The 20633-nt window shown below is 34.1% G+C and overlaps 1 protein-coding gene across 8 annotated transcripts in view; it reads left to right on the forward strand.

Annotated features, from left to right (window-relative positions):
- LOC148615900 (polycystin-1-like protein 2) overlaps positions 1–20633 on the forward strand; it is a 140021-nt gene that overhangs the window by 33529 nt on the left and 85859 nt on the right. For all 8 annotated transcript variants that reach the window (XM_088582513.1, XM_088582515.1, XM_088582517.1 and 5 more), the window contains 2 exons: positions 5289–5549; positions 13651–13770. In XM_088582513.1, the coding sequence (XP_088438639.1) occupies positions 5289–5549; positions 13651–13770 (381 nt within the window). The remainder of the gene's footprint in view (positions 1–5288; positions 5550–13650; positions 13771–20633) is intronic.

Here is a 20633-nt window from a genome sequence, read left to right on the forward strand (position 1 = left end):
AAAGATGCTCCCAGTTTAAGCCTCTTAAAACTTGAGACATGATTTGCGAAAATGCTATACTACTGTTGCGTAGACCATAAGGTAAGCGATTCCATTCATATATACCAGAATGAGTAATGAAAGCAGTTTTGTGTTTAGAATTTAGGTGTAGCAGAACTTGCCAAAACGGTTGAGATAAATCAATGGAATTGAAAACCTGAGGCTTCATTTCTCCAATTGTGTCAAACACATCGTTCAAATTTGTAATAGGAACACTTAGTGGTTGAGTTTGAGCATTTAGTTTCCTGTAATCACAACATAAACGCCAAGAACCATCAGCTTTCTTAGTTAGACAAATTGGACTATGCGAAATAGAGTTTGAGTTTTGAATATAGTTGTATTTTAACATCTCTTCAACCTGTCTATCAATTTCTTGTCTAATATGCGGGGCAGCTCTGTGAGGAGGCAATTTTACAGGAGGACTATCATCAGTTTCTATTTCATGAAAATGCACATCTGTTAAACCTATTTTAGACATGTCAGTAGCAAAGACTTTCCTATATTTGTTTACTAATGTCATTAATTTCTGTTTTTGTTGATCATTTATATCAGACTTAGAAAGGTCTATTTTCAATTCAGCTTTAGCAGTTTTACGCGATATTTCAACATTGTTTACGCGAATTTTGGATTCATTCATGTCATTTGACCAATCATGTTTTTCATTGTTACCAATTTCTGCGATTGTGGCAACAACAACATTTTTCTTCAAAGTTGCTGCCTCGTCATTAGGATTTATCAGTTGCAAAAGAGTTTTATGATTTTTAGAAGTGACGAGACACGAAGCACCAAGTAAACCTTGGTCAACCAAACCGTGAGTCGGTTTCAAAAGTATCTGCTTGCCATTGAAGTGTTTAGGAATTTTAACTGACATCAATGCAACATTTTTGGCTTTTACTTCCGTGTATTTTTCAACAGTAGCCTCTCTTTGGCTAGTGCTTATTAGAACTATTTGAGCTATACTGTCATGTAAGAACAGTGATTTTGTAGCATAGTCGATTTGAGCATGGTTATCACTGAAAAAGTTATTGCCAAGTATCAAATAATGCTGATTATTGTCTACTACCAGAAATGACAGAATAATTTTAGTTTCATTTGGGTACTCAACAGGGAGTTCTACTTGACCCTTACTTTTATTCGTTCTCCACCTACACCATAAACATCATTCACTTTGGACATTTTTAAGTTTATTTCAGACTTGTCAAGTTTATCAAACAGAAGACCTGAAACACAGGACACGGAAGCTCCTATGTCAATTAACCCTTTCACGACAAATCCCTGAATATTCACCTTAACTGTATTTCCTTCTATTTGAGTCATAAGATTAATTTGCGGTTTAAACTTGTTTCTACTTTTGAGCTTCTTTTTATTTACTCTTTTGTGCGCAATTCTTGTCATTATAACATTTGATTTGATACTCGTGCGAAGTGATTAGGTGTCCATTCTGTATTGAATACATAATTGTCTTTTTGTTCTACAATTGAGATTTTATTATCTGTTGCTTCTGATAAGCGATCTACCGCAGCATTGAGATTAAGCATGGTGGCATCTTTATTTTTCATTACCATATATGTTTCGTTTTTGTAACACAATTCTAAGCTATTATGACTGCTTCTCTCAGCTCCTTCAAAGGGTTTTAGGGTCTCGAAAATGAACACTATATTGCAACTTTCGAAGAAAACCCTTTTTAGTATACAATATTTCTATTTTTTCAGGAATGGAATGCTCTTTAGCCATAATTCTATATCTATCCAAGTACTCTAATGCTGACTCATTTTCATTTTGTTTAAGTTCTAACTCAAGTTCATTGTCTAAAGCAAATATTTCTTTAGAAACTTTTACTAATTCCTCAGAGTTATTTTGAATTTCATCCTTAAGCCCTTCAAACCAAACCTTAGCAGACCGTTTTAAATAAAATTGAATGTAAAGATAAGCTTTCTCTGCTTTGATTTTATTTGTGTCTGACCAACTAAGTATTTTATTTAGTTTGAGGGGTCTTCCGAACCATTATAAATAGGAGGAGTAAGTAAGTTGTTACAAAAGCTTACATTACCTTCTAGTTCGGCCATGCTGTTCTCTGACTGAACTCGTCCCTCGGCTTTTCCTTAGATGTGGTTCTTTCCTGATGTTACTGCGCCGGAGTCGGTATGCTGTGTCTTCGCTGTACCGCAGATCTTACCAACTCGCTCTATCAAAACATATGATGCTGTAAACTGGTCTTTTCAGGGGATATAACCGATTTATTCGTGTTTGATTCTTTTCAGTGTTATTTCATTTTGTGGGGAAACTCGCTTGATTTTAATTGTGCGATTTCTACGAGACTCGGTGGACACGCATCTTAGCGGGACCTTAAAATAGACGGGATTCAATCTATACACATTTTATTTCCACATAGTCAATTTCAAGTCAATTTAAGTAATTTCCAAAATATATAAATACAAAATAAGACACCAATGTAGCTTTTCCCTTAAACATTATTACAAACAAATAAAATATACAAATGAACAGAACTTTGAAACAACGCTTTCGTGTTGCTTATTAAACAAAGTGCAAAGACCTAAATTCAATATGAAAATTTCCAACTTCAAATATGAAATAAGAAAGCTTCATCTCAAAACTTGAAAGAAAACTACTTTAAACAAAAATCTATTATAATCGAAGTCAGTCACAATTTTACAAACCTTAAAATAGGCGAGGTTCAACCTATACACATTTTATTTCCACATAGTCAAGTCAGGAAAGTAAAGTGTGCATGGCTTATAAAGGAACCTCATCAGGCTTGACATTTTTATTCAATTAGCTCAAAACTACAATGTTTCTGTATGAAAAATTTCCGTCAAAGAAGTATTCAAGCTCGGTCGCGGGATAAGTAATCCTTTAATTGACTTTGGCGACTAATTAGAGAACATTTACCTGCCAAAGAATACTACTCGACTCAAATATGCCATATATAAATTAACACAATTAACTTATTCATTAAAATCGTTTCTCTAAAATCACAATTTTAAATGAAATTTTAAAAAGTTATTCCAATAATAAAAATGCGAATATCAAAAATATAGACAAAACTTCCTCTGAAAATGCAAACTCTTTAAAAAAAAAATTTTACACAATTTTTTCCACTTTTACAGCGTTATAAAACCTTGAACTTAATTGCTGAGAAGCTTATTGATAGGGTTATACAGGTGAATTTAAGTAAATGTTTGTCATGTGTACACCGGCAATCATTCGATTTCCCGACTAGCTTAATTTTTTTTCTATGATTATTACAGCTAGAAAAAAAATCTCAAATTTGGCATGTTGGTAGATATACGTTTGAGGGACTTGTGTATTTTTTTTTATAAATATATATATAGATAAATTACATATATTTCAAATCAAATTCATTAAAATGATATTTTTCTGCAAATTAAATGAGTGCGAACACTTGAAATTACCTTAATGGTCTTATATTATTATTTAAAATGTTAAAATTGTCAAAATAAGCATCATATGTGTGGGTGTAACACATTAATTTCAGTCCAATTTCTAAAATAAATATCATATTTCTGCTGATAGTAAAGGGGTGAACAATTTCCAAATTTAATATAAAAAATGGCAGTGTTATTATTATCCTTTTCGAGGTTATGACAAATGACATATTTCTGCCAATTGAAAAGGAATCAACATTAGATCGTCTTTTTTTAATGGTCTTGTTACTATTGCTCAATATGTTTAACACCATAACGATCCACGAACTCGTGGATCGTTATGGTGTATCCATCTGCACCATGAAAACTGATTTATTCAACGGGCCATAGTTTTCTTTTCCTTTGACTTGACTTTTTATGAGCAACTCGGTGGGTGTTTCTAGAAAAGCAGAGGGCGCTGACCCTACCGATGCACCTGGTCCATGCTGCCAGTTTTTAGTGGAGTCCGAGTTGCTCATTTGCTTTTGTTACTTTGTATGTATGATTTTAGTTATTTTATGTTCTTTGTGCATGTCTGTTTTCCGTTTCTGGTCTTTGTCCCTTGATTACATTCTTTTGATTACAGCTGTAATCTTGGTTCCCTTGATTACTCTTTAATTTGTCAATATTAAAATCTTGCAAGTGTCTCCGATACAAATTATTTCAATCCAATATTTCGAAAATGACGTATGTTTAGAAATTATGAGCGCGAACATTTTCAAACTATAATGACCTGAAATTAAATGTCCTTCTGGTAAGTATTTTTAAAAATGACAATGAATAATGAGCTGCGACTACTGTAATCATTAAAAATTACTCTAAAACTCCTTAAATTGCTGTCATAGAATTATGATAGGCACGTTGCTTGCGGAAAAAGGCAGAACATTTTTTTTATTAACCAATCTGAATTATTCCCTCGCCCCTTTCCCTATTGTCCTATTCATATCTCCATTCCCCATTCCCCATTCCCCATGCCCCATACTCCATAAAATGGGAAGTTTATCCCATACAGGTACTTGCTTTGATTTCAAAGATATTTGGTTTGTATAGTAAACATGGTCTCCTTAGTTGAATGGTGATGATGGAAATGCTCTATAGTCATGGTTTAACTTCATTTTTTAATTTTTTTTCCAGCAAATGTATACTAGGATAATGGCTGATGCCCCCTCAGATCCGGTGGAATAACAGGGCATAGGGGACCCCTGCCCAATCAAAAGAGGTTATAAAAACACATTAAAGTTTCAGTACCTTAGGTACTCAGTTGAACTTGAAGCATTCATCCATTAATGCTCTTTCTCAGCAGTTGTCTGTCAAAAATAAAACATGATATCTTAATTTACTTAGCTAATAGGGCATGATTTGCTAGGTGAGCGATTCAGGCTCTTCAAGGGCCTCTTGTTTTAAATTTCTGCACCCATTCCTGCCACTGATACTACTATTGAACACAAATATAAAACAAATACTTATAAAGATCGTATTTTATTCATATTTATCGCATTAATAACTTAATTAAAATTTTGAAAGCACTGTTCATGAATATTTATTTACGGCTAACTTCTGTGTGGGCTGGTATTGACGGCCAGATTGGTAAGCTGTATGTTATTTTAGTATGTGGACAGATCAAATTTGTGCCCAGCAAGAAAACCTTCATAAGCAGATTAATGTGTTTGTACGTGAAGGGTTTGATCAATATAATATATTATTATTCCATGTTGAGGAAGAGAAGCAGTGGCTTTGCATCATGCCCTTTTGTTACACTATAGCTAAAGTAATAATATTTCTATGCAACTGTCTTTTACACAGTAAAAAGTGCGGCACCAGTGGAAAATGTAGACTGTAAAACAGATACTCTTGGTCAAGATTACAGAGGCTTTATTAAGGTGACAATGTTTGGAATAGACTGTCAACGATGGGATCATCAAACACCCCATCATCATAAAATACCCAATTCTCATCTTATGAATCACAATTATTGTCGTAACCCTGATATGGAAGATGAAGGACCTTGGTGTTACACAATGAATGCTTCTGTTCGATGGCAATATTGCTTGGTGTCATTTTGTGGTAAGTAAATGTTAAAATGAACGTAAATAACTGGCCATAGAATTTAAAGAGACCATAAGGAAGTATAAAAAGAAAAACATCTAAGCTGCTTGGACTGTTTTAATCCTTACCCTCCATAAGTATTCCCTCTGATTTAACTTCAAGATGATTCTCTCCAATTCCTCAGTCTGAAGTGACATTGTTCTTTTTTTGGTTAGTATTTGATGATGCTCAAACTTTTCACAATATATGGATTCTATATCAAAAGCAAAGCAAAGACATTTTTTGTCATAAATGCATTAATAAAATGTTCAACAATACTTATTTCAGATAAAGATTGGAATTTACTTGTAACAGCAAATGCTGCCATTTATTTTCTAGGAAATGACATGGTCATTAATTACTGATCTGTGCTGTACAACAACAGAACACTTTCCACGTGGCTTAAAATGATGAAATCTGTACATATGTTTTGTAAACTTTTACTTTTTTGATCTTATGACAGTTAAAATTCAGTCTAAAACAACAGTTTTCATGTAAGCTACATTGTACATTGAATTCTGTTATTTTTAAAAACAAAAATATAATGCTTTTGATTAAATGGGAAAATGTCTATGCATCCAGTTTGACTGAGAATGTTCTAAATATTCCTAGAACTGAATGATCCAATAAATCTATTATTTAGATTAAATATTAAAATTAAACTTCAGTATCTATTTATTTTTTAAAAATCAGGCAGAAAGTGATGCATTCATGTCAAATGTCAGAAACCCACTGAATTCTCTTTCATTTCTAATTCAGAAACAGTTACAGACCACATAACCAATCTTGATTTTTTCATTCGGTTGTCGCACTTTGGAGATAAAAATTATATAGATTTTGTGTATGACTGGCACTTTGTAATTTTTGTATCAAGTTGGTGGAAGAGGTACATGGGAATTTAACAAGCTACCAGGACACGATTCAGGATTTTCTCAACCATTAAACAAATGACAAGTTCTTATATTTTTATATCCATAAAGTATCTATACTAATTTTGATCCAATACAAGACATTCACAAAAGAGATTTGAGCTTCATCTTTTGATCTATCTCAGATGGCATCTCTCAAAATCATGGGGGTTAACTTTCGAAAATTCTAAATTGTGAGATCTCCCTCTCAAAGTTTTCTCAAAGCGGAAGGTTTTGTTTTGGCGACCTGCTTTGAAAGAATTGAAGTAATTTACTATGATTTTAAGCTGAAAATTCAAATAAGATAGATAAAATTTCCGCGAATGCGGCTAAATATCTCACTTTGACATGGCACGTAAGTGGGAGATTGCTGATTTTTTATGAAGTATTAGGAGGCTTCTGCTGATAGCGGGAGACTTAACGCCTTCGGGCAAAATTGTACATCCTCTGTTCATATATATGTTCAAGCATATAAAAAAACAATTTTGCAGGACAGTTTAACCCATCCTTACCCATTGTTGGACACATGTATAAAAGATCAAGCTCTTACAATCACATCATATGACCAACATTGTACAAGATACAAACAAAAAAAATCAAATGAAATAAATGTTCAGGTAGTCAAGCTTGTTGCAATGTATTATAGATGTAAATGATGTCTTTTGTGTTGTTTAAATTGTATTTAGCCAGCAATGCAATCACCTAGAATCAGAAGTGAACAAATTTGGCAGCTAATGCAGCTTTAAACAATAATGAGATATGTCAAATAGAGAAAAACCCACCGGGATGTAAAATGTCAGCTATTATTGATTGAAAGAGTAATCAAAGGAACCAAGGTTGTAGCGGTAATCAAAAGAATGTAACCCAGGGACAAAGACCAGACAGGGAAAACAGACATACACAACAAATAACACAAAGTAACTAAAATCATACATACAAAGTAACCAAAGTAAATGAGCAACTCGGACTCCACTAAAAACTGGGAGCATGGACCAGGTGCACCGGTAGGATAAGCGTCCTCTGCTTTTCTAGAAACACCCACCGAGTTGCTCATAAAAAGTCAAATCCGGGGTAGACAAACGAGGAAAGGAAAACTATGACTCGTTGAATAAATCAGTTTTCATGGTGCTGATGGATACACCATAACGATCCATGAGTTCATGATGACGACCATAAAACTTCTGTAGTGATGACTTCAATCTTGTAACAACATAACCCTGTTCCAGAATCTTATTTGTTAGAGTTCTAGCGCGATACAAAAAGTCTGCGTAGTTTCGGCAAGCTCTGGCATAACGTATGAGTTGTGATATGAACACTCCATACGCAGGAGCCGATGGGATGTTGCCACAGATGAAAGGAAAGTTGACAATTCTGAATGAAAAATCATCACGTTTGTCGTAAAGTTTGGTCAATAGTTTTCCTTTACCATCGATTTCTAAGTGTAGGTCAAGATATGAGGCTGACTTCAAAGTGTCTGTAGTATCTTTTATCTCAAGTTCTTTTGGGTAGATGCGATGTATCAAATTCCCGAAATTAGGATTGTTTAAAGATAACACGTCATCTATATAGCGGAAACTGAGATTGAAGGATCTAGCCAAACAATATTCTTTCTTTCTGATCAGATCAGCTATAAAGTCAGCCTCATAAGAGTGAAGGAATAGGTTAGCTAGTAAAGGAGCACAATTTGTTCCCATTAGAATGCCGACCGTTTGTTGAAAAACACGTCCACCACACTGGACAAATATGTTGTCGATTAAAAATTCCAGCATTTTCTAAACATCTTCCTCTGTATATTTGGAAGATGATTTGGAATTATTTCTTACAAAGTATGAGGAATCTCTACCAAGAACTATATATTTGTATCTAGGTGTACCATCTTTTTTGGAAAAACAACGATGTATAATTTAGGATGTCTTTACAATACAATTATATTTCAGTATTAGTCATTGGATGGTATATTTTGATCTGTTGGTATATGTACTTCTAACGGAGCTAATTAATGATTTTTCCTAAAATAAATTATTAAATTTCGAATTAGATTCGCACAATAGATCCATAAAGAAAGATATTTCAAGATGGGTATGGTTAACAGCATATATTTAATTATCCAAATGAACTTGTTATTATTTAGGTACTTATGTAACATTTTGTGTTAAAAGTAATTTAAAAAAAAAGATATTTAAAATTATCTATAAATAATTATTCCCTGCTAAAAACATCCAAACTAAAGACTGTCTTTTCATTTTAAAGATTCCAACATCGACACATCAAAACAACAGTTAGACGTCTTATACGTTTCAGATTTAAAGCAAATTATATTTATAAAGATGTTTGTATTCATATGAACTGGTCAGATAAATTTAACGACAGATTGTCGTTTTTCTGTACAGTTAGCCTATGGGGTGTCACAGACATCAGGTCCAACCCCTTCCAATCCCCATGATCTATCTCTACTTATAGCGAGGGTTAATTTGGTTTATTTTTCGAATGTCTACTGGCAAAATAAATATGTAATTAAGGAACGGAGGGTTAAGAGTAAATACCCGTAATTATTACTACAAATGAAAGGGAAAGAATATGATAAAGTATAAATTACACACAGATGAAAAAGTGTTAGTATGAATATTTAAATAAAAATATTTTCACTATAATGGTTTAAATAAATAGTCAAAAACTTTATTAAATTCAATATTCAATACTAATATGAATTTTAAAAAAATGAAAATAAATCATTTATTGCTAATTTTTCTATTAATAAATAAGCATTACAACATCAATACAATAGACTGTAACTACAGTAAATTGAATACACAATAATAGCGCTTATACAACAGTTTGATATTCTTGTAGACAATTTTTTATAAACCGAAATGAAATACCTGGGAAGCAGAGTCTTCGGCAAGTGATGTGTTCCAAAGTTCATCACTATTTAATTTTTTTTTCATTATTTTCTTACTAATGTGCATGTTTTTTATGCCCCCGCAACGATAAATTAGGGGGCATATTGTTTTACCCCTGTCCGTCCGTCCGTAATTCCATCCGTAATTCTGTCCGTCCCATAAGTTTTCCGAAAATCCTTGAAGATATTGAACTGATTTTTTGTATGTTAGTCTTTCATGATTAGTTAAAGATCGAGTTAAAGTTTCGTTCCGCTACGCTGAGTTTTACCAAAATTATGGGCCCTGGACTTTAAAAAATTCATGGAAATAACAGTTTTCCGCCCTTTTTTTAGTAAACCCTTGAAGATATTGAACATATTGAACTGCTTTTTGGTATGTGAGTCTCATGATTAGTTACAAATCGAGTATAAGTTTCATTCTTCTACGCCGAGTTTTACCAAAATAATGGGCCCTGCACTTTAAAAATTGTATTGAAATAATAGTTTTTCGCTTTTTTTTTGTAAATGCTTGAAGATATTTGACTGGTTTTTGGTATGTGAGTCATGATTAGTTACAGATTAAGTTAAGTTTCGTTCAGCTATGCTGAGTTTTACTCAAAACCACATGCGGGGGCATCATTTGTGTCTCACAGACACAATAACACTTCTGACAAAGTGCTTTTTACAATTATGAGTTATGATATAGCTGTATGAAGGTTAAATGCGGGGGCATCACTTTATCAAGTTTTCTTTAAAAATGCAATCTTTTTTTCTTTAAATTGCAATTTTTTTGTATCAATGAGTAATCAAGGGAACCAAGGTTATAGCGGTAATCAAAAGAATGTAATGCAGGGACAAAGACCAGACATGGAAAACAGACATACACAACAAAGAACATAAAGTAACTAAAATCATACATACAAAGTAACAAAAGCAAATTAGCAAAATTAATGAAAAAATGTAACATATTAATAATAGGATAATTAATTGGAGAGCATGAATAACCATAATATAATCACGAGTGCCGAAGAAAGCCTAGATTTGACAAGTGTGCGGAACTTGTTCCGCACATTAGTTAATTTCTAAGTAAGATTCCTCATACTTTGTAAGAAATAATTCCAAATCATCTTCCAAATATACAGAGGAAGATGTTTAGAAAATGCTGGAATTTTTAATCGACAACATATTTGTCCAGTATGGTGGACGTGTTTTTCAACAAACGGTCGGCATTCTAATGGGAACAAATTGTGCTCCTTTACTAGCTGACATATTCCTTCACTCTTATGAGGCTGACTTTATAGCTGATCTGATCAGAAAGAAAGAATATTGTTTGGCTAGATCCTTCAATCTCAGTTTCCGCTATATAGATGACGTGTTATCTTTAAACAATCCTAATTTCGGGAATTTGATACACCGCATCTACCCAAAAGAACTTGAGATAAAAGATACTACAGACACTGTGAAGTCAGCCTCATATCTTGACCTATACTTAGAAATCGATGGTAAAGGAAAACTATTGACCAAACTTTGCGACAAACGTGATGACTTTTCATTCAGAATTGTCAATTTTCCTTTCATCTGTGGCAACATTCGTTCGGCTCCTGTTTATGGAGTGTTCATATCAGACGTTATGCCAGAGCTTGCCGGGACTACGCAGACGTTTTGTATCGCGCTAGAACTCTGACAAATAGGCTTCTGGAACAGGGTTATGTTGAAGTCATCACTACAGAAGTTTTATGGTCGTCATCATGAACTCGTGGATCGTTATGGTGTATCCATCAGCACCATGAAAACTGATTTATTCAACGAGTCATAGTTTTCCTTTCCTCGTTTGTCTACCCCGGACTTGACTTTTTATGAGCAACTCGGCTCTGTTTCTAGAAAAGCAGAGGACGCTTACCCTACCGGTGCATCTGGTCCATGCTGCCAGTTTTTAGTGGAGTCCGAGTTGCTCATTTACTTTTGTTACTTTGTATGTATGATTTTAGTTTTTTTTATGTTCTTTGTTGTGTATGTCTGGTCTTTGTCTCTGGAGTACATTCTTTTGAATTCCGCTATAACCTTGGTTTCCTTGATTACTCTTTATCTTGGGTTTGTCCCAGATGAGGAAGGGGGTCCATCACACCGTCACTTGGATTTCCATTCCCTAAAATATAGGATACATTAATAAAACTTTATCTCAACTGCTTGTTATGTAGACATGCAAATTGTGTCATTTAAAAATATCTGTATTGTGTTTTCAAGATGTGCCGCATCAATCGAACGTCGGATGTCAAATTCAAATTTGAGTTGCGACGCGTCATATGTCCACCAAATCCAGTTGGATGGCAGCAAATCTTAAAACTTGATACAGTTATTCCAATTATAATGCAACAGTCCTTTTCTTCAAAATTTTCAATGACAAGCCTGAATACAGGATTCAACTTGGCCAAAACAAGAAAAGTACACATCATTTCACTAGCCCGGACCAATTTTTACTAGCCCCAGGCTTCGGTCTAGTGTATTAAATGTTCAGTATAATTACTTTAACATATGCAAAAGAGTAATCAAGGGAACTGACGGTAATCAAAAGAATGTGATCCAGGGACATAGACCAGACATGGAAAACGCAGACACACACAATGGAATAAAAAAACATAAAATAACTTAAATTATACATACAAAGTAACGAAAGTAAATGAGCAACTCGAACTCCCCTAAAAACTGAGAGCATGGACCATGTGTACCCGCTTCCGACTGATTCTTTAAAGGTTGATAATACATTATTTTTGTATATTTCTTGTGTTTACTATGCTTGATTGAGCTCACTCGACTTCACACAGTACAGATATGTCCATTTGAACATTGTGGATAATAATGATAGTCTATTTGTCATGTTAACTATAAGCGTTTTATGTCTGCCTTTTGCTGTCTGCAAAAATTATTGTTTACTCACAAAAATAATAACTATACCAGACAAAAACCAATTTACAATATCGCAGGTTGCATAGATTGTTTGAGATTCAATATTAACCTCACGCTCCTATCTTTCTTTGGTCTTACAAACAGATGACTACTAAGGACAGTTTGATTTCTTCACACTTTCCACAACATTTCCATATAACCTTATTAAACAGAAATTATTTGAACTTATCAAATAGTGTTTCCATAAAACAGATCAAAAATATATTTGTCATAATAAAGAAAATCTCTATATTATCAGTAAATTGTTACGTCAAGGTTTTCTTGACAATAAATTAGTGTACTGAATTATTTCATAAAGCCTAAATTATGGTTGTACTTCTTGGAAATTGATCAAAAATGGGATTTAACGACTTGGTTTTATGGTGATGTAATGAATACAGCTTTAACATTTAAACAGTATCGTTTTAGTCTGAAAAAAAGTATTGGAATAAACTTATCCATAAATAGTTGGTTTAGTGTTTTTGAAACAAATGAATGAAAAAAAAATCTGTATTGCTCTTTAAGTTGGATACTTCTTATTCTGTCCAAAAATATACTTTTGGATCCTCTTTCTCGGCAATTTCATGTCCCACCCACTCAGTATTTGATGTATGCATGATCTCAGCCATGCTTTCAATACCACATATTTTAAATTCAAATCTATAAGCATTACATGAAATTTAAATGATAACATATATTTCACTATTGGGTCAAGCCACTTGACATTATCACCCCTTCCAAACAAAGTTTTTTTTGGGATGGGGTGGGGCATATGAATCACCTTTTCTGTCTATCCACATTACTTGAAATGTAAGTGCATTTCCTATCAAACTGCTGAAGGGATTTTAATGAAATATGATAGGTAGATAGGACATCATATGTTGCAATGCATGAAGGAATTTAATTATTGTCGGAGAACCCCAAAAGGATATAGTCCAGCAGAAGGGTTTTATATGTTAAAACATCATACGCACACCACCTCCTAAACCACACAAGGGATTATATTGAAATTTCAAGGGGAGGCATCAAGTGTAGATGTACATGAAGGAATCCAAATAATTTGGATGACTGTCCAGTGTTAAAAGTTTTAACATTTAACCTGATTTGAGGTAGTGGATTGGTGGAGGTAATATCTTTGTTAGCTTGGCACGTATTTCTAGATCGATACAAGCTTTATACAGGTATATCATATTGTATTTAGGTTAAGAGACCTTCAGCATTTTTCTTTGGCCATGTGGTTATAATGGATATGCTTTGTTACTTATTTCAGGGAAAACACATAGGAGTATCATTAGTGAGCAGTGACTGTTTTGAAGTTTTCTTTAACATTAAATCAGTTTTATTTTCGTAGGGAAAGAGTGTTTTGGAAATATTCCATGTGGAGCAAATCTCGTATGTGATACTGCTGATAATTACACATGCAAGTGCATCCCCAGTACACATTATCGATATGGAGAAGCTTGTGCTGAAAGTAAGTATACGGTAATGATTCATCCAAATATGACTTATTATTCAGTCTTCAGCTGTTTTTGTTCTATTCCGAACTAGCTTATATTTTATTGATTTTTCACAATGTTTGTTTTACAACAAGTGTGGACACAGACTGGTATTGCTTGAAGAGCAAATTTGAACATACATAAGTATTGTCTTGAATGTGTTTGCATTGTGTAGAAAACTCTTCCATTTATTGATATCAATTGAATTATGCATATGTTGATAAATATCCATCAACATATGTTCTAAATATCTACTGACATCAATAAGTGGGGAACAAATTCCACAATGGCTTGCCATAACAATAAGACAAAGTCATATACATGTACATATTAAAATGCTTCTTCTTTGAAGGACGGAAAGCTGATGTCCAAGCTTTATAATGCACGAAATGAAGGGTGTGACGGATTTACGACAAGTGCTATCTTTTTCAACTTTATTGTTATAGTGTTATTTAATAAAGCGTTATCTTGATGCATAAATACTCAAGTGCTTACTGAGAAGGCTTCGTTCTAAGCGTTTCCTATACTGTTTAACACATTTTAACTGTCAATACATTTTTACTATAATGTGGTCTTGCATTCAGTCTAAACTGACATATTGCTCATGCGAACAGTAAGTCGAGATATTACCCACTGATCAATTTAAGCAATTCTTACAAAGATTCTTGTTTTTAAAAATTAAGGCACATGTGCCTTAGAAGGTGCCTCTGAATATCTATCAGAATTCAACCGTTGGATGATATATTGGAATCACCGTGACCGTGCGTCCGTCAGAATTCTGTCGCAATTATCTTTGCTTCCAATGGATGGATTGATTTTAAATTTTATAAAGACGGCGTATACATTGTGAGAGTTTTTGATTGCTGTCTGATATCCAATTCCCATTTCATTCAACTTCACCATTTATTTTTCTGTTTGGATATATTGGCAAAACAGTACTAAAGCGTCATTGGGATTTGATCTTGAACTTGATATAGCACAGCAATAAATCATGCAAAGACAGTGCCAAAACTTACTTGAAGATTGGTAAATGAAATGTATCTCTGACTTATAATTGTAATTTAGAAAATATCATAGTAAATCATAAGACCTAGCTCATTTGACCTGCTCTGATACTGTTATGTCAAAGGAGTTGCATCGTTGCAGCTAGTAACGGTCAAGATTAGTATATAGTCGTTTTGGTAAGACGTTGAATCTGAAGATATCTTGTCTTCATATTGATTAATTAAATTCAGTGTGATGTCGAACATGAAACATATTTAGTGATATTGACAAAGGCTGAACATACACTTTATTAAGAAGTTTATTTGAAGTATCATTGCTCTACAGAAAGTTTGTGTACTCGACAATAACGTAAAATGTATACACCATAGAAATGTTGGTTTATTGCCACTAAGAAAGGAGAAGCTTACTATATAGAAGTCAAAATTACCATTTTTATCGTCATTAAGTTTTGTATCTATGTACAAAGAACATAAAGTAACTAAAATAATACATACAAAGTAACAAAATTGAATAAGCAACTCGGACTCCACTGAAAACTAGAACACATGTTCCCAAAATTCGACAAAAGTCTTGTCGACAAATAATTGCAACATTTTAACATCAGACTCAAAGTACCATTTTGCTAGAATCAGTGTGTTTCTTTCCCAAATTTAAAGCACTTTTTCCATGTAGTACTTAATAAAGAGATCTTTTAGTGTCCTACTTTGTATAAAAAGTATATATGAATAAGCTCATGTAAAACAGATTTTGGATTGTCATGTGGCGGTATGGTGTATAAAGTAGAACAATATTACAAAAGGTGAATTCTTTAGAAACGACACCTGATTCAAGCCACTTGTGGAATAGACTTGATCATGGTCTCTCTTATCTTTTAAGTCCATCTTCGACCACCACGAGTAAGGTGGTAAGGAATTTTGAAAATGGTTTAACCGTGGACTGTGCAGACCTAGAATCATACCTCGATGATTAAAACACATACGAATGATAGAGAAAAGTTACCTCACAAAAATTTCTTCTACCACTTACAGGGTGGTTTGATTTCAAATTTGGTGTGTGGTTTTATATAGATGGGGCATGCACTGTAAGAGATTTTTTTGTGTAATCAAATATAAACAATAACCCGAACAAGTTGGGTTCTCCAAGATGACATATTAACATGTTTAATTTGTTAGTATCTATATGTAACAACCATAGGATTTGTCCATGTTTACATCATTTAATATTAGTTTACTATAGTTATTATTAGTCCCCTACCAGCTTAACCCAAGGAGTCTTCAGATTTGCACTCCGTCCGTCTGCCTGTCTGGAAAAAGTTTTCCGCTCTTTTTGTTATACGCTTGCAGATATTTGGCTGATTTTTAGTGAGTTAACCTTGATGAGGTACAGGTCAAGTTTTCATTCGTTCCGCGTCGCTAATTTTTTTCGGAGTTATGGCCCTTGAACTTTGAGAAATTTAAGTTTTCCGCCCTTTTTGCCATCACTTGGTGTTCGTCGTCGTCGTCGTTAATAATTTTCAAAACCTTTTCTCCTCTGACACTACTTGACTAATTTAAACGAAACTTGGTATGAATGTTCCTTGGGGTATCCTGCATAGAACTCTTGTGGGGATTTTTGATTCGTCGAAAAACATGGCCGCCGTTACTAAAAATAGAACATGGGGGTTAGACATTAGGTTTTTGCATATATCTCCAAAAGCGTTAGGTTTAGCTAAATTCTGACATGGATCAAGTGTTCATCATGATGAGATCTATCTGTGGTCAAATTTTCATTTTAATCCGTTAAGCCATGTTGGAGTTATTGCCCTTTTTCAACATTTTTTGCTATTTTGTATGTGATTTCCTTCAAAAATCTTCTCCTCTGACACTACTTGACCGATTTGAACCAAACTTGGTATGAATGTCCCTTGGGGTATCCTGTGTGGATTTTTTCTGATCCGTAGAAAAACATTACCGATGTTACTAACAATTGAACATACGGGTCAGACATTAGTTTTTCGCATATATCTCCAAAACCGTTAGGTTTAGCCAAATTCTTTCAATAGCTGAAATGATCCTTATTTTTTAGGACTATAAAAGTCTTCAGGCATAAAATGTGTCATATGCCTCCTTGCAAAAGTTATTGCCCTTGACAGGGGAAAACGACAGGTTTTTTAACAGTTTTCAGCCAATGCCTTGAAAATTATGATAAATTTAAACTTTCATTGGCTGAAGTGACCCTTATGATAAGTCCTATCAAAGTTTTCTTGAGTCAAAATTTCGTTTAATTTATTGCCCTTGAAAGGCGAAATTCAACCAGGTGAGTGATTTATGCTTCTGGGAGCCTCTTGTTTCTGAATGCTTGCAGATATTGAGGTAATCATTGGTAGGTGAGTCAACCTCAATGAGTTACAGATCAAGTTTAGGTTTTGTTCCTTTCGCTGATTTCTGTTAGAGTTATGGCCTTGAATTCACCGTAATTTAAGTTTTCCGGCCCTTTGCTTCTACATTCTCGCAGATATTGAGCTGATTTTTGGTATGTGAGTCTACTATGACGAGTTACAGATCATGTGTATTGTAACGGTTAAGGCGCCCTTTCAGTCCACGTGGTTTATTCGTCTTGATGCAACACAATGTCAAGATAGAATCATAACCTTTATATGAATAAATAATCTTCTTTTCAGTACAATAATGACATGACAAAATTAGTATCCTATTTCTCTAAAACCCGATTTGGTCCTAGTATCCTACCAGTACCTGATGTTGGTTTTTAAAATGATTAAGCCTACAGAAGGTTTTATGCAACTCACAGAAGGTTATCTGGTTAATATTTATCCATTAGAAGTTTATTTCGAACTTTGAATCAAATTCTCCCTACGGTTTATAAATTCAACCAAACTGACGGCAAACAGGAAATCGCAAAGGAAGATGACTCATCCAAGCATATGGCTAATTTGCATATGTGAATAGGTATCATACCAAGTCTAATTCAGATTTTGTCTGGTGGTTAACACCCATAGTGATATCAAGCCAAGATTGGTATGGTTCTGTTTTTAGCTTCGGAAGTGACTGCTCAAGCAGCTATTGAGATTCAGAATCTGCTTGAAGCCGAAAGTAGGCCTCTTTTTATATGCTGATGACATAACTGACTTCTTACAAAAACGCGCAATGTCCCGTTAAAATGTAAACAGGAATGGTGATCGTAAGTTGTGTTTTCTCCAGAAGGGAAAAAGCAATATTTGCTAATAAAAATAATACAAATCATACATATAATGATCTCTACATCTGGTAAGGGAACATAAAAATAAATAGCGTCAACCAACCGTATCATTTTAACAGGACGTAAAATTAAGCATTATGGCTTGTAAATCTCAATGTAAACAGACCGAAATAGATCGATAAATATTATTAATCAAGTCAAAATTAAGGTAATTTCACTTTCCATGACTAGTATGGCGATCCTTATTGAAATAAGTGCATGAGGGGTTACAAATTTGTAATTTCTTTCGTTCCTCTTCGCTGATTTTTGTCTGAGTTATAGTCCTTGAACATTGAAAAAAAAATACGGAGGTTTAAGTCTTCCACACTTCTTTTGCTTGTAGAGTTTTGGTATGTGAGTTAACTTTAATAGATTGCAGATCGAGTTGACGTTAAGTTCCTCTTTGCTGATTTTTGTCCGAGTTATGACCCTTGAACTTATAAAAATTTTTCTAAGCGCTAAGCTTGTCGTAAAAGGCGACTAAATAGTGCTCAGAAACCTAACCGGGAGTTAGGCGCTCTGCCCACAGAGCAACTGGGATGTGTGCCCCAGGTGGTGGAATAGGGTACCCCTGGCATGTTACATGCTGGGGTTGTCAGGCTATAATACGGAAAACCTGACCGCAAACCATAGTGGTGCACCGTGTTGGGAAAGATGCCACGTTCTTCGCACGTTAAAGAACCCTGCTGTGGTATTCGATAGGAGTAGGAACCTTTGCGCTCCGCCACAGGAGGCTAAATTGAACGATCTTACCCATCCCTTCTTTTTCCAGTGGCAATCAAAATTTGTCGACCCTATTATCCTTGTGACCCATCCTTTTTTTCATTTCATGTTCATTGTCTGAATATAGCTGAAATATTGCTGCTCGGACGTTAAACCCCAACAAACAAACAAACAAACAAACCAAAGTTACCTACTTTCAGGTTTACAAGTTATACCAAAATTTCAGTTTTTACGCGCCTTTTTATCTAAAGAAAACCTATTAAGATTATCTAATTTTGACAATATGTTAATATAACAAAGCATCGGTAATTATTCATTTAGATAAGGATGGAATTTGAAGTCTAATCTGGACAATTATTATTCATTAAGATTGGTATGGAATTTGAAACCTAGTCTGTCTTATTGGCCGTGCATAAAACTTTGCAAATCTGCATCTGTTAAATGCATTTGAACATCTTTCTTGTCTTTGTCCATATCCCTTCTTCTGTTCAAAATCGAGGTCATTTCCTCAGTTTGCCATTTATACTTGATGATCCAAGGTAGGATTTGGGTCAATGATATAAACAGCCGGTAGGAGAATATGTATTGTTTTGCGGTCCTATGAGAATGCTTGTTTTTTATGCCCCCGCAACGATAAGTTGGGGGGGGCATATTGTTTTATCCCTGTCCGTCCGTCCGCACTTTTTAAAAAAAATCCTTAAAGATATTGAACTAATTTTTTGAATGTGAGTCTGCCATGATTAGTTACAGAATGAGTTAAAGTTTCGTTCCGCTACGCTGAGTTTTACTAAAATTATGGGCCCTGGACTTCATGGAAATAATAGTTTTCCGCACTTTTTTGTAAACTGCTTTTTGGTATGTGAGTCTGTCATGATTAGTTACAAATCCAGTATAAGTTTCATTCTTCTACGAGTTTTACTAAAATAATTGGCCCTGCACTTTAAAAATTGTATTGAAATAATAGTTTTTCGCTTTTTCTTGTAAATGCTTGGTTTTTGGTATGTGAGTCAGTCATGATTAGTTACAAGTTGAGTTTAAGTTTCGTTCAGCTATGCTGAGTTTTACTCAAAACCACATGCGGGGGTATCATTTGTGTCTCACAGACACAAAAACACATCTGACAAAGTGCTTTTTACAATTATGAGTTATGATATAGCTGTATGAAGGTTAAATGCGGGGGCATCATTTTATCTAGTTATTAAATAAGACTATAACAATAAAGATGAAAATGATAGCACTTTCCGTAAATCCGTCACACTTTTCATTCCGTGCATTATAAAGCTAGGATATTGTTTCTTTGAGCAGATAATTCGACTGTCTTGTGGAAATAAACCACTAAAATCCCCAAAAATCTTTCCTAATACAGTGTTAGCCAATCATTTGCACGATATGAGTGACACCGACCATCAGCTGACTGTTGTTCCTATACTTGGTTTAATTGTCGTTTTCGTGCTAACATACATACCCAATACTGTTAAACACTATGTACTGTGCAGCGTATATCATTTGTTGAATCTTTAACCCAGCAAAATACTTTTTGGGATGAAATCAACACTTCAGAGTGCATGTAAGACAGGAAGGTAGTTCAGCTTAATGGTGCACCCAGTCAATGGATGAGAAATCTCCAAGGCCGAAAAAATAATGTTAGGTTTCCGATCACCATTCTAAAATTTTATCAGATCGGTAGGTAGGGATTTATTTTTGTTTATTTTTTTTTAAGTGGAATAAGTCATAGTGACACCAAGCTTAGAATACAATGAACCAAATATGCAAAAACTAATAGACTTAGTTCACAGCCTAATCCGTTTTGGGATTCGGCGCTTAAGATATGTTTTTTTTTGACAGTGGTGGTCAAAACAACAAATATTTAATTCAA

The sequence above is a fragment of the Perna viridis genome, chromosome 5 (genome assembly GCF_037379345.1).
Source record: "Perna viridis isolate PV_CMFRI_1.1 ecotype Kerala chromosome 5, ASM3737934v1, whole genome shotgun sequence".
NCBI classification, from domain to species: domain Eukaryota; kingdom Metazoa; phylum Mollusca; class Bivalvia; order Mytilida; family Mytilidae; genus Perna; species Perna viridis.